Below are 14,885 nucleotides of genomic sequence, written 5' to 3' on the forward strand. Positions count from 1 at the left end.
CTTGCTATTGCCTACCTCAAAAGATGCATAATTAGAACGAACATACTCATATTTTTCAATCCGCATAGAGGGATTATCAACAAATATTCACCTAAGTAAATCATTTATTATGGTTATTACTTATTATATATGCCCAATGCCTAGTCTATCATGAATGTAGCTTACATTTCGAGAAAAAATATGCTAAGAAATAAATTTTTTTTTGTTTATAAACAAAAACTTATACTTCAGCTTCATCAAAATTGCAGGATCCATTAGAGAAATATTAAGAAAAATAACATAAAATGGTAGTTCATAGATTCAGTTGAGTTGTAAATGTTAGTATATAGCATCCAAATATATTGGAAAGATAAAAGTAAATAGTAATCAACGAAATTTTCCTAGTAGAACTTCGCCCTGGAAATTGCCGAAACCAGCTTAATTTACAGGAATCAAACAGAGGATAAGAGAAAATTGGTCCGAGAAAATACCATGGTTGCGAATGAGCTGACGACAACAAATGGAGAGACAGCGGCGAAGGGCTGGAGTTTCTGGAACTCTCATCGTCTGCTGGTGTGGAGTAAAACCTAAAACACTAATGTGCGATTTTTAGTAGGTTTTTGGGTAGAACCAGAAAATCAGCCCTACATCTCTCCCTCACTTTTTGTCTGTCTCCAATCGCTCAATCCTACCCCTTTTTGGACAACCATACTTCTCCCTCTCTCTCTGTCTCTGTCATTTCAAAGTCCCATTCTTTATCAAATTCAACAACTGGATTTTGACCCAAAAAAAAAAAACTGGATAATTCACACAGATTGAAAAAAAACCTACTCACATCGAGACGGAGATATTTCGGAAGCAGCGCAAAGTAGTCATGTGGAAGATCAAAGCTGTTCTGCATAGGAAATAATAAAATTGAAAAAAAAAATCAAAAACTTTAAATTACAACTAAATTTATTCATTTCTTAATTGAAATCCAAAAAAAAAAAAATGCAAAATTTAAGCAATGCAGAGAAAACCCAGATCCTATCCCAAATTTGTACTCGAAGCCTTTTTACAAATCCCCCAAACATGAATCAGAGAATAAGTAGAGGATTGAGTATGGGGGAGGAGAGACTGCAAGAGAGAGAAAGTGTGTGTGTTTGAGCGCAGTGGTGCTGTTGCAGACGGCACAAAGGGATAAACCCAAACTTCAAAGCTAAAAAAAAACCCAGAAATCCCCAACAACCTAGACCATAGATTTGAACAATCAAGAAGCTGCTGAACCAAAAATAAACCTTCAGGGGTTTCTCTGGCTAGAAAAACCGCCGTCGGCAGAGATTTGCGAGCCGATTGAAGCAGAGATTTGTGACAGAGAGGTGGAAACGAAACGAAAAGTTGAGAAACTTCTAGCCGCTATAGGGTTTTCAATGAAAGAAATTCGCAAGAGTGGAGCAGTTTTCCAGGAAGAAAACCGCCGTGGATAATCGGCGAGAGAAAGATGCAAACGTTGGACATTTGATAAAAAGAAGCGGAGGAACAGCGCGAGTGAACTTGATCTCAGAAAGCTCTCGAGAAGCAGAAAAGAAAGAAGATGAGTGCGACCCGTGAATTCCTTTTCCACGATGACCAACACGTGGACATCAGGGGTAAAACTGTAAATTCAATGTTCAAAACAGAGGAAAAAGCTTGAGAATTAGCAGCAGCCAAGGGCATTTTTGCCACTTTACTGTCCGTGAACAGTACACCGAGTTTGGGTTTTAGTATAGAAATAATGTCTCATAACCTTTGTGTTGCCACGCTGTGAATTCACTGAATTCTGCGGTACGAAGCGGACGAGAAACATAATTATAACCTAAAAAAATATATACTAGGAGTAAATCTACAAGGGCTAATTAGAAAGAAAACATTATTATATTGGAATACGACATAAGTTGATAAAAGGACCCAAGAGGAGTCCAGCATAGCATAAGATAGTTATATTTTCATAGTACACCAGTGAAATATAACATAATACAAAATATATTAATTGTCCTCGTCATCGCTGCTTAAAATCTCAACGGTAACATGCTGCATATTTTATGAGCTCAACTGTGGGACAGACAGACCTCTAGGACGAATTTGTGCTTGATAAGTGCGTGGTTCTTCAATAATAACGACAAAATTGGTAGATTGTTCAGTTGTTGTTTCAGCAGAAACCAAATTGACAAGATATTGTTCTGTCCTACCTGGGTTTGCCCATGCTGGCAATACACGTCCTTGAGGTGCACGTACGCATCCGTTATTGAAGGGTAATGCGTAGCCAAGGCGACCATCAACAAAAGTAGTAAGAATGTACTGATTATTAAAAGGACGAGGCATGCGCCCGGCATTAACAAGTTGTCGTGGACATTGAACTGGAGGATTCGTTGTGGAATTTTCTGTTGTAATGTTGGAAGCAATATACGAATGTGATGCTGGAGATTCAGTTCCAATTCTAACTCCACGACGTCGCCTGTCCGCCATTGTCAATGATGTAGAACTTGCTCAAATTCAAAAGAAACATATGTGTATGAAGCAACCTTCTTAATTTCCATATACAAATTAGTAAGGGAGTGTGTGGACGTTTTATAGTAGAATAAAGGCACAAATCCATAATTGTGCCAACATATTCTTTTGCTATAGAGTATTTATTATTTATTAATATTTATTGGACACAATTTCTAACATTTGTGTCAGAAAAGAGGAATTTATAATTATTAAAATATATTCTCTATTTGAAGACCCAATGAGAAGTAGAGTGATTTATTATTTATTAATATTTAGTGGACACAATTTCTATCATTAGTGTCATAAAAAGGAATCTACAATTATTAACTCATTTGTCTATCTGAAGACCAACTAACTTTTGCACAGAGACCAACCCTAAGGGCACAATTGTTGGTTATGTGTCACTGCAGGTAGGACTTTAAAACCAAAAACCATATCACCAAGTATAAAAAACAAACCTGCAAGAAGATAACAATCCAAAAAGCAATTCAAAAAGATACGAATCTAACAAACATTCATTGCACCTGGAAATGATCCTTTGTAAATCTAAAACATGCCACTTAGTACTATGGTGTAGTGGTATTCTTCTTTACTTGTAAGTGAGAGATCTGAGGTTCAGCTTTCGGGAAAAACAAATTTGAACAACATTATTGCTAACTTATTTTGAGGCTAAAATATTGCACGGTAATAAACAGCTTCATACCATTATTTACCACAATTTTATAAATTTTAATTATTGGTGTGTTAGTGGAGGTAAAGACAAACGAGAGAGAACATATAGTGCCTTTGACAAATACTTTTTATAGACACAAAATATTTTTTGTGCCCATTTTCAGTAAAAAAGTTGTCATGTGATCTCACTCGACACGATTTCCGTGCCCATTACTGTTTTGTGTCTGCTTTTTTTAACATTGGGCACAATAAATGGTGCCCTCTATGGAATGGGAATTGTTTAAGCTTTTTGGTGGTCAAACTGACACAAAATTCTCAATTGTGCCCTTTATTTTGTACCCAAAGCTCATTTTTCTTGTAGTGTTAGCACTCTATTTGGATACGTAAAAAAGACTCGGAATTCGCTTTGAAGTCGCAAATCTAGAACGGAAAAGCAATTTTTTCCACCATATGCAGCCAGAGAAGAATTTACATATATACACGATAGGAGTACACAGTTTTGTTTCCAAACCGAACAAAATCAAAATGTTTTCTCCATTATATGCGGTCGGAAAAGAATTTACATACATACAACGGGACACACAATAATGTTATAACTCAAAAGCATTTCATATCAAATTATTGGTGTAATGTTTTAACTACGAGGTAAGTTGATCTTGGGTTTGGATGTATAATTCCAAATTTCCATTAATTTTTCTTTACAGAAAATTAAAAAAACCTGAAATTGAATGGATTGCTCATTCAAAATCAGTAAATTGAAAAACATAAATAACAAAAAGAAAGGCCAAAACAATCTACAAGAACCGCCAGCAGCCAGCAGCCTATCAACCCACCAATCTAAGCCATATATCTCAAAACATGGCAATGTACAATCAAGAGAGAGATACATACCACAACTTGGAGCTTTTGAGGAAGTGACTGAATGGCCAAAAAAAGAAAGAAAAAGGATTTAGACTTTTGTGTAATTGGAGAAAAGCTGGACCAGTTTCCCCAGTGTTTCTGGATAAAACTTCAAGGCAAATAGAAAACACGGTCGCTTCATCCCGTTCCACAAGCACGGTGTAGTCAGCATTTGCTTCTGCAGCACGTAAATGCAAATTCACCAAATGAAGTAGCTGGTGATATGATATGAAATATCTTAAGGCCTTGATTGTTCATCGATTCCTTGCATTTACATACACAAGTTACAAAATATTAGACCGAAAAATGATATGCTAAATGAAAGCGAGCCTACTTCGATCTCCTGCACGCTAAGGTTATCTAGACGTCTTTTTCTCAAGGAAGTTTCCTTTTCGGGGAGTTCATGAAGAAGTCTCTATTTATCACAAGGAGATTTTCTTACTTTAAATTTTATGAGCACAAGTTTAACTCTTACGAAGGAGAGTTTGCTGTCTCATTAAATTAATGAATAACGAAGGGAGAGATATTCGTAGACAGGTGCAATATAGAGCAAGATTGTGTCTTGCAAATTTTGCAATACATTAACTTTGTGCCAAGCAACTTCAAAAACGACGTAGTTTTAGGGTCTAGTGGTTATCAATTGAGACTCTGAGAGCTGACTTGTCAAAGGCTTTCATTTTCATCATCCTACTTCTACTGCTCCTACCTTTTGAAGAGGTACGAGGGAATCTGGGAAAACACCCCTTGTACGTGTAAATATACTAGAAGATTATAGCAAAAAAAAAAAAAATGAGGAAGGGTAAGGGTAAGAATGTGTTTAATATAGCACCAAACCAAATATTTTTCGTTTCATGGTGCAGTACACACATTAAGTTATAGTATGCACACGCATTGAACTCTCACATTTAGGAGCAAAATGTGTAATTAATTCTTGTTTAGTTATAAAACTAAGGAGAAATTAGGTTCTCATTCTTCATTTTACTAATTTATTGATTAAAATCCTATTTCTTTTCAATTTTTTTATCAAGGTCCTTGAGTATTAATAGCATCATTAATTATTTCAATAATAAAATATTTTTTATTTCTAAATATATTCATTTAATGTTAAAAATGTTACAATTAGTATATTTATAGGGAATTGTTATTAGCACTCCAAAAATCTCATTTGGCACTCCAAACTTTCTATAATTAGAAAGAAAAATACACTTGTGGGGAGTGTAGAATGAGATTTTTGGAGTGGTAATAACAGTTCCCTATTTATATTTATGACTAAATTTTTTATCATATATTTTTAGTTTTAGTTTTTAATTTGTAATTCTTTTCAGTTTTAATTTGTACCCATATATTAATTTCTTTTTGTGCCCATATTTTTTAAAGTTTATTTGTATTTGTACCCATATATATTTTTTATTTGTACTTTTTATTTTGCTAAATGTACCCATGCTAATTATATATACCCATTCATGTAAAACTTTTTAATGTTAAAATGTACTCATTCTTAAATATACCAATTTGTTATATGTAAAATGTACCCTTTTTTTATATAAAATTTATTCAATTTTTTTCTAATCCATTTTTAAACTTATATGGGTACATTCTCTTTTTATTTATTTATTTTTTTTAAATTTAAAATGTATCCGTGTCAAGTTTAATCAAAGAAATTTACTAATGTTATTAAGCCTAATATCTTTTTTTTTTTTGTGATTTTGAAGAATGTACCCATGTTTTGATTAAGTTTTTGGTTAATTTTGATGAATGTACCCATGTTTATATACACACACAATAGTATATTTATATTTTAATATTTTTAATCCCACAAATTATGATTTTTTATTTAAAATCTCATTTATATAAAAAAAAACTAAAATTTCTAATTTTTAATTTAAAAAATATAGTAACGTACATAGAAATAAATTATCACATTAATTTCAGGGACCTCGATCAAAAATTAAAAACCAACAAGGTTTCAATAAAAAAATATTCATAACTAAGGACCGCATCCAAAGTCTCCCACTGTTAGGGTTATTTTGTGAAGGACCAACATTGGAACCATTGATAATAACAAGCACAGCGCTGCAAACGCTGCTAGTAGTAGTACTATACTATTGAGACCATCTTAGGGAGGGTGGAGCTGTTTCGCTTTTGCATTTGATGGCGTGGTGGTAAAGCAGATATAACAGCCCAAAAAAGCTAGGTTTTGCAGACTACTTAACTAGTTTCATAACCTTAACCTACGTACTAACCTAGCATCGAAATTTAGTAGTAGGCGGCATCCCCTGTGAGTTTTGAGTCGGTGGAACCATTCAATCCCGTAGCAGATCAATTCCAACGAGCCTTTCAAACTAGTACTTTTTGTAATCGACTCTCAAACTGACTTGTAGTCACTATGAGTAGAGTAATTGGACTGAACGAAGATAATAAAAAACCACCGTTGGGGTGGGATTAAGGTTGTCAAAAGAAATAACACAAATAATTAATCTGAATAAATCAAGACAAGCAACAATGAATTTTGTAAACTAAATGAAAAAGGATTTAGACTTTTTTGTAAACTAAATGATGTGTCACCAATAGGAAAGTCCTATTAATATTATTTTCAGTTCATGGAGTCTTATTAATATTATTTTATTATAGGAATTTTTTTAACCTTAATATTTGAAAAAGATTAAATTTAATAAAAATTTGATGTTAGATTACATACTATTATATCAAATTCAAAGAAAATAACCAGACACAAAAAAAAAAAAAAAAAAAAAAAAAAAACTAAACAAAACAAAAACAAAAAGAAGCAAAACAACCGGACCTTAGCACTTTATTTGGATACGTAAAAGAAACTCGGAATTTGCTTTAAAGTCGGAAATCTAGGACGGAAAAGCAATTTTTTCCACCATATGCAGCCGGAGAAGAATTTACATATATACATTATGGGAGTACACAGTTTTATTTCTAAACGGAACAAAATTGAAATGTTTTCTCCACTATATGCTGCTAGAGAAGAATTTACATATATACAACAGGACACGCAATAATGTTATCCTAAATTAGTTACACAATAACATTTTGTTCCTCTCAAAATACCTCTCTGATATTCTTACCAAAACATTTCACTTCGGATTATTGGTGTAATGTTTTATCGACGAGGTAAGTTAATCTTTGGTTTTGGATGTCAATAATTCCGAATTTCCATTCATTTTTCTTTACAGAAAGTCAAAAAACCTGAAATTGAATGGATGGCTCATTCAAAATTCAGTAATTTAAAATACATAAATAACAAAAAGAAAGGCAAAAACAATCTACAAAAACAACGGCCAGCAGCCTATCAACCCACCAACCAAAGCCATATATCTCAAAACATGGCAATGTATAATCAAGAGAGATATATACCAGAACTTGGAGCTCTTGAGGAAGCAACTGAATGGCCAAAAACCAAAGAAAAAGGATTTAGACTTTTGTGTAATTGGAGAAAAGCTGAACCAGTTTCCCCAGTGTTTCTGGATAAAACTTTCGGGCAAATAGAAAACACGGTCGCTTCATCCCGTTCCACAAGCACGGTGTGGTCAGCATTTGCTTCTGCAGAAAGTAAACGTGAACCAGTCAACAATAGTAGAAGGGTCGTCAAATTTATTCACCAAATGTCGTAGCAGGTGATATGATATGATATCATTTAAGAATTGGTGACAGTAACATTGCTGACTACGTATGGTTACGACTGGAAGGGTACTTTGAGATTGTACCTTGTCTTCGCTTGTAATATGCGTGCTCTCAGCAATGGACTGAAATGGATGAGAAAATATCGATACATGAGAGACGTGAAATGAAGAAAATGAAGTGAGGGTTAAAGAAAATGGACTTCCCTAGATCATACCGTGATGTTCCTAAGGAGGTCATAAGTAACATCCTGAGTTCTGAACGCTCTTGGATGCCACTTCCCTTCAGACCAATCGACATATGTTACAGACCAGTTCGCGAGTCCACCAGGATCTTTCATCTGAAAAGCATTAATGATGAAAGCAAAAGATAATTGGTAGCAGCAAAGAAATTACGAATAGGGTGAAATGCAGTTTGAACTGCGACGAACAAGAAAGTTTGATGTACTAACATTAAAGAAGGTTGGCAAGTAATGCTCATCTGAATAGCAGTTACGCCCGTCCATGTTTGGCTGAGAAAGTCAAAAAACATCATCAGCAAGAGATTGGAAGGAAGTTTTTCTCATGAACGTCAACAAAAGCACATCATAACAAAGAAGAGATTTACCCTGCAGTAAAGCTTGAACTTTGTATAGTATAGACTGTCTGCCATCATGACAATTGCATGTAGCCGCTTCATAGAGAACCACTGAAATAAAAATGTCGATTAAATCCAACCCTATTGAACTGCGTGTGCACAAATCTAAATCTGATCGAGGAGCATGTTTTATACCAAAACTCCTCTTGTTGATCCAATGTTTCGTCAATATAAACAAGAACAACAAACCGATCCAAACATTGCAATCATTCATACACTTAGGACAAGAAAGAAAGGGGAGAGGAGCTCAGGTGACTTAGAAGGAACAGGTGAAAAGATTATATAAATCAGAAATATACTCATAGCAACTGATCTTACAGAAGTTTAATTCACTGTAAGAGACATATTTACGCAGAAGATTTAAAACTGTTTCCAGAGCTACGTATCTTACGCAGAAGTTCCAAACCAAATAAGTAAGCTCAAAGTTTTTCTGGAAAGTATATGCTGAATTACCTGTGAACCCTTCCGGAAATCCCTCTTTTCAACTTCAGGCAACATATGTTCTGAATACCGGCCAGTTCCATGTGGACCAGGATCCACAAAACTAGACAGAGAGCAAAGTAGATGGAATAAGAAAGCCCCAATCATAAGTACACCAGAATAAGAGCTTCAAAATAAGTAGCGGGAAAGAATTTTGAGAATCACATCCGTTTTTCTTTCTTAAATATACTTTTCTTACCAATCGATAAAGCTGACGTTGGTGTACATGAGATAGTTATATACATAATCGAAGTTATGCAGTGGTATGCAACTGAAACAAAAACGTAGAACGAAATCAATGAAAGAAGTAGCAGACTTCCAACATAAGAACCTCATTGAAAATGTTCACAATTGTAAAAGTTGTTTCAATGCAATGACCTGTCAGACAGCAAAACAAAATGTTGGTTGTCAGGGTCTAAAAGTGCATTTGCCAAAAGTCTCTTCTCTGCCTCAACCATCGAAAATTTTCCCCAAACGACCTGAGAATTTATTATTAATGGCATCTTTAAAGAAAACCATGTGTATTGATCAGTTAAAAAAAATAATACTGAACTGTAAGCATTCTCAGAGAGGCTCTGCGTACCTGTTCACTATGTATGTCTCTGTCAGCAAAATACCGGCTCACATGTACGGGCTTTTGCTTTGACGCATGCACATAAACGGTAAATTTGTCTTCGTGGCCCTAGAAACCATGTCATTTTTGTTAGACATTGAACTTTACTTTAGTATGTATCCTTTATATACTTTAGGCTTATCCTTAACATGGCCTGAGGTCTTAATTCCAGTTCTCACTACTAGTTAAACAACTCAACTTTCATCAACTTCTAGTATGAAATGGGACGTTTACCAGAGACACATAAACTAGCTATACCTTAGAAAAAGACACACACATGTATAGATTTAGATATACATAACAAAACATCTTGGCAACTAATGTTAGCAGATATATTCCACACCAACCTTATATAAACGGAGATTCGAGAGGTGGTAATAGATTAAGATGAATTGGTGTTGTTTTGTGTCCACACAGAAACAAGGTGTTGAAAACTCCAAGCACATGTTTATCCTATCTGTTGAGATATATACGTTTTCGATAAATCCCTTAACATACTAGGAAATCAAAAGCAACTATCATTTCCTGAGGCGATCTAAAGACGGGTCCCAATTTGACAGTAATTCTAACTGGATAAACCGAAACTATAGTCACATGAGATAACACTGCAGAGCCGAGCATTAAATCCACCAAATTACTTAAGCATTTCAGTTTCTAAACCTCTGCTGTTAGTACTTCTCAGTCATGGCTGCCGTAGGAAATGCCTAATATTGTAGCGCTAGACTACTAAATTTCTGAATGTAGTTCAACAAATACATCTATCCATACAATTCCTTGATAAATACATGAAAGAAAAAAAAAACCTAAACCTGATGAAATCAAAATGGATAATAAAAGGGAAATAAAAAGTAAAGAAATGCATAGAGCCATAGCCTTACTTGGAAGAAATTTTCCCACAACTCCTCGAAAGGTAAAGTTCCGGGGGTCAAAAACATGAAAGCAATTTTCGGGTTCTTCGATTGAAGAGGAGGCGTCTTGAGAATTTCCCTAACTACAACCTCCGACGCAGTCTCATCATCGGTCAGCTCCCTCGCAGGGCCAGGAGGAGTCCTTCCAAACATACTGCAACCACTAGAAGAAAACAGATAGCAGGCGGCAGAGTTTTTCGGAGGGTAGAAGTAGGCAAGGATCAGAAAAACACAGATGAATGAAACCAATGCAATAATCCATGTTGGTCTTCTCAACGCTGGACGCGGCCTTGACTTAGACATGATCATGATATCTCTCATCAGCTGCGGCCGCCATGCTAATGACTTTTTCATCTGGACCGAAGGCAACACAGAACCTCTCATTCAGTCCCTTTTTCGCATTCTTCGCTTTATTCCCCTTGCGCTCGATGTAAACTAAGAAGTTGCTGTAACTTGCAACACAAATAACATCATTTCAAACGCATTTTTGGATCAAACAACAAAAAAGAAAACTACTGTTCACAATTTAACGAATACCCTTTTGAGAAAAAACCCCCAGAAGCATCACATTTCATCAAACATCGATTCATCAAAATTTTGATGCGAGTGAAAAAACAGAAAAAAGCCACAAACTTTGAAAACATAACGCAAAGATCAAACCTATATGTTCATTCTGGAAACGATAAATGGTGAGGGTGGTGAAGAAAAAAGGAAGAATCTTGATGGGTGAGAGAAATAAAAACCTGCGTGTGGTGAGGAAATCAGCTTCAATCAGTCAAAATTGTTTCAAATGCAGGTGCAGGTGATGTTTCAGCTTGTCAGAGGGGAAGCGGATTCGGCGTGGGGAGAAGTATGAGGCGATGGGAAATGGCGATGTGAGGCTTTGTGAGTGTATGGTAAAAGGGGGAGGGTGTGAATCTCTGGTTCTGGACAATTGAGGGAATTGGATGGTTTTTGGGCGATGAACACTTCAGCCAGCGAATTATGGCAACTTTCCCACGTAATATTAAATTATTTTTATTTTTTTTAATTAGGGGTTAAGTAAAATTAGGGAAAGCTTATAGCTGTCCATTCCATAAATCTATAATATTGTCAAATATTATCCAAAAATGTGTACGGAGATATTGTCAATTTCATTCCATTACCTTCTCAGAACCAATCAGAATCTTTACCACAATGTTTTGGAAGATGCTCGAATTAGGGGTACCGATTCTCGTAGAAATTTTTTAGAGTGCCTGAAATCAAGTGAGGTATTTCACGTATCATAAATAAATAAGTAGAGGGTTACATGAATAAGTAGTGAGCGATTGGGATGATAGTTGGTAGGTAATACTACTCAATGGATTTAAGCTCACGCCAGAATCCATACTATGATTTTAGTGCATGTAGTTGGTGAATGTAATGCTAATTGTTGTAGTTTGGGAGTTACATGTGCTAATTCCATTAAAAGTTTAGCATAATTGAGTAATTAATTCATTATCCCTTCAATCTAACAATTAGTAAGTTAGAGGTTTTAAATTCGATTTTTGTCAAAGCCGAATTTGAACCACATTATTATGGCTCGTTTATTGTGAGATTTAGCCCACTCTCTCACTCTCTTAGTATAATAATATCGCTTGTTCCAAAAACAAAAAACCAAAATCATATATGTTATAACGTAGTTAAACACTTACTAAAACTAAATAGAATTATGATGATATTGACACCCAAATATAACCAATTCATCAGATGTCATGCCTTTTTTTTTTTATAAAAGAAGAACTAAAGTTTTATTCGAAAACTCAAACTCAAGCACAACATGAATAATTTTTTTCATTTTTATAAGAAATGATAGCGGTTTTATTTATCAATAAATAATCAAACAATTCTTAAGAAAAACATCCTCAAAATAATTTGGAGTCTCCTCAAACCAATAACTGATAAAATTGAAAATAAGATCAACTTAGCCATACTATACGCTACTATAATAGCGGTTATACGAATATGATTGACTTTAGTACAAGAAAAGCACACAATATTGGAGGGCAGATTGTCTGCCCTCCTGATTAGATGTCCTTCCCATCTCCTCTTATTTGTACGGTTACGGTTAAATCACGTCAACATTTTATATTCTTATTATTTTTGTCTTATTATCTCTATAAAAAAATAATATAAAGTGTTAACTTGTGCAGAAATAAGAAAACACCCAAACAGGAAAGTACCTCCCCAAAACGATATTATGCATTCTTTTAAGAAGGCGAGATTTTTTTTCAGTAAAGAAAAAACAAAAAAGAGCAAGAAGGCGGGATATACATACACTACAAAATTACAAATCCAAGAAAATAAAAAATTGTTGGAACGCTGACCAATTAGATAAGGCAACGAAATAAACCCCTCATACGTGGCATCACCCCCCACCAATAGCCAAACCCAAACCGGCCCCATCTCGATTCGCATTGCCTACGTGGCACTACCTCCCCCATCATCAGATAAGAGATAGCTGTGTAATCACTTCCTCCATTTTCCCCATTCGAAGCTCAGAGCTTACCTTCCATGGCCGCTGCCGTAGCCTCATCACTAGCCCTGTCAGCCTTCACCTTCAGAGGAGGCGCCGATCCCTCGAAACCCAAATTCCTCAACCTTTGCTCAAAGCCCACAAATTTAGCTTTGACTGTTTCACCCCAATCTCACAGTTGTCGGCGCAACACTTTGAGAATATTGGCCTCTGTTTCCGTCTCCGATCCTGGAGTTCGTACCGGTCCCGAAGAGCTCTCTGCGTCTATTCTTTCCAAGGTACGGCCTTCACCCATCCCATATTTTAGTTTGCTTCTAATTTATTTAGTTTTGGATTCGGAATTTTTGTTTGGTAGCCGAGAAAATGTGATCCCATGTTTTACTTTGATGTTTTTGTGATTTGTTGTTTGGTTGCTGAAAAAATGTGATCCTATCTTTTAGTGTTTTTTCTGTTTTTTGTGATTTTGGATTCGTTATATGTTGTTTGGTAGCTGAGAAAATGTGATCCCATATTTTAGTTTTTTCTTTTTTTGTAATATTGGGTTCGTAAGTTATTGTTTGGTAGCTGAGAAAATGTGTTGTTTACATAGATTCCGATATTGGGACAGTAACTTAGCTTAGAAAATTTCGTACTTTACCTTCTGCGATTGCTTCTTTGCTTTGAAATTGATATTAGTTTCTCGGTTTCCATGCTTTTGCCATGGAAAATTTTCAGGCTTATATTTGTAGATTGATATGATAGTATTTGCAGTTTGATTAGGGGGAGATATGCAAAGTTTTTGAATACTTGGCTCATGAAATGTGAATTATGATAATTAGGTGACGAATTCGGATAGAGGAGTTCTGCTGAAAGAGGAACAACAAAAAGAGGTAGCTAAGGAGGCTGAAGAATTGCAGAACTACTGTGTTAGCGAACCAGTGAAATGCCCTCTCATTTTCGGAGGTAAATCCCGTTAAGGTGTGAACTTTATTTCTTGAGATGTACATCACATCCTCAATTTTGCGTAGGAATACCTTCTTTTCTTACCAACCACAATTCCTTGAATAAAGCCTTGATGTTTTTCATCACGTCGAGGGATTGCCTTCCACCTAAGTCATAGTAGTTTCATCGAAACCAGATTATCCAGCTCTCAAATCGTTACAGAAATCGTGTACGACCATTTTGTTCAGTGCTAACAAAAACATGATATGCATTTCTCTGTTATTGTTGTTGCCTGTTGGTGGTCATAGACTCGTATGATGAGTTAATCTAGTGCTTTCACAGACTGGGATGTGGTGTACTGCTCGGTGCCAACATCACCCGGGGGTGGCTACAGAAGTACGTTGGGGCGTCTTTTTTTTAAAACAAGGAGATGATTCAAGTTATTGAAGCTCCTGACATTGTCAAGAACAAAGTCTCCTTCTCCGTTTTCGGGTTCTTGGATGGAGAAGTCTCTTTAACAGGTAGGCTGCTGAGGTTCTGTGCGTAAACGTAAAACCACTGTCTCAAGTTTTTCTTGAATTTTTCCGTCATATTATCATGCTTCCTATGCTGCTCTTTTGGTAAGACTGTCGTACATTCTACTTGATTCACGCACTGTTCTTTTCTTTTTTGCATCATGTGTTAACTTCTCGTATATGCATGAGCAGGAAAGTTGAAGGCTCTGGATGATAAGTGGATCCAAGTTATATTTGAGCCCCCAGAACTGAAGGTTGGAGCCTTGGATTTCAGATACGGCGGTGAAAGCGAGGTTAAACTCCAGATTACATACATAGATGACAAGGTCAGGTTGGGGAAGGGCTCTAAAGGCTCTCTATTTGTTTTCCAAAGACTCGGTAGTTCCACCTGAAAAGACTATCGGTAGGCAAGAACCGTCCTCCCTGTAAAATGTAACGCTTCAGCGCTGCAAACGGATGTGTGATATCAACGTTACTTCTGTGCATCTCATCATCTTACCTTTCTAAGATTATCCATGTTACAAGTGTTCATAGTTTTTTCCTTTGTGTGATGTTTTCACTCTATTGAACATAAGGTCTAATGATCATAGTTAGCTTCTTGTTCAGATCAAGCG

At 35.7% G+C, this 14,885-nt stretch overlaps 2 protein-coding genes across 3 annotated transcripts; one reads left to right on the plus strand and one right to left on the minus strand.

The window, feature by feature from the left end:
* Positions 1-6,888: 6,888 nt before the first annotated feature.
* LOC103953565 (glycosyltransferase BC10-like) lies at positions 6,889-11,298 on the minus strand. 2 transcript variants are annotated; one of them, XM_009365323.3, is made up of 11 exons: positions 11,085-11,298; positions 10,312-10,787; positions 9,404-9,502; positions 9,199-9,299; positions 9,020-9,091; positions 8,794-8,884; positions 8,311-8,391; positions 8,156-8,215; positions 7,922-8,044; positions 7,791-7,829; positions 6,889-7,626 (listed from the first exon to the last, which is right to left on the minus strand). In XM_009365323.3, the coding sequence occupies exons 2-11, from the start codon at positions 10,723-10,725 to the stop codon at positions 7,498-7,500; spliced, it is 1,209 nt and encodes a 402-aa protein (XP_009363598.3). In that variant the 5' UTR covers positions 10,726-10,787; positions 11,085-11,298; the 3' UTR covers positions 6,889-7,497. The 2 variants fall into 2 exon arrangements, with proteins under 2 accessions (XP_009363598.3, XP_018504509.2); XM_018648993.2 differs by having other exon boundaries at positions 10,312-10,793.
* A 1,526-nt stretch (positions 11,299-12,824) lies between these two features.
* LOC103953564 (probable plastid-lipid-associated protein 8, chloroplastic) lies at positions 12,825-14,882 on the plus strand. The gene is given in 5 exon segments (XM_048582327.1): positions 12,825-13,113; positions 13,654-13,777; positions 14,099-14,176; positions 14,179-14,277; positions 14,464-14,882. Coding segments are annotated over 5 exon segments (741 nt in total). The 5' UTR covers positions 12,825-12,873; the 3' UTR covers positions 14,664-14,882.
* The last annotated feature ends 3 nt before the right edge of the window (positions 14,883-14,885 follow it).

This window comes from the organism of the source record quoted next, unplaced genomic scaffold (assembly GCF_019419815.1).
Source record: "Pyrus x bretschneideri cultivar Hongxiangsu unplaced genomic scaffold, Pyrus_bretschneideri_v1 Contig1, whole genome shotgun sequence".
Lineage (NCBI taxonomy): Eukaryota > Viridiplantae > Streptophyta > Magnoliopsida > Rosales > Rosaceae > Pyrus > Pyrus x bretschneideri.

Excerpts from the sequence above, each read along its gene's own strand:
- LOC103953565 (XM_009365323.3), bottom strand. The coding sequence starts at position 10,725 with ATGAGAGGTTCTGTGTTGCCTTCGGTCCAGATGAAAAAGTCATTAGCA. Across the intron at positions 9,503-10,311 it reads TGTGGGAAAATTTCTTCCAA|GGCCACGAAGACAAATTTAC; the intron begins GTAAGGCTATGG and ends CATGGTTTCTAG. Across the intron at positions 8,045-8,155 it reads ACTTGCCAACCTTCTTTAAT|ATGAAAGATCCTGGTGGACT; the intron begins GTTAGTACATCA and ends AATGCTTTTCAG.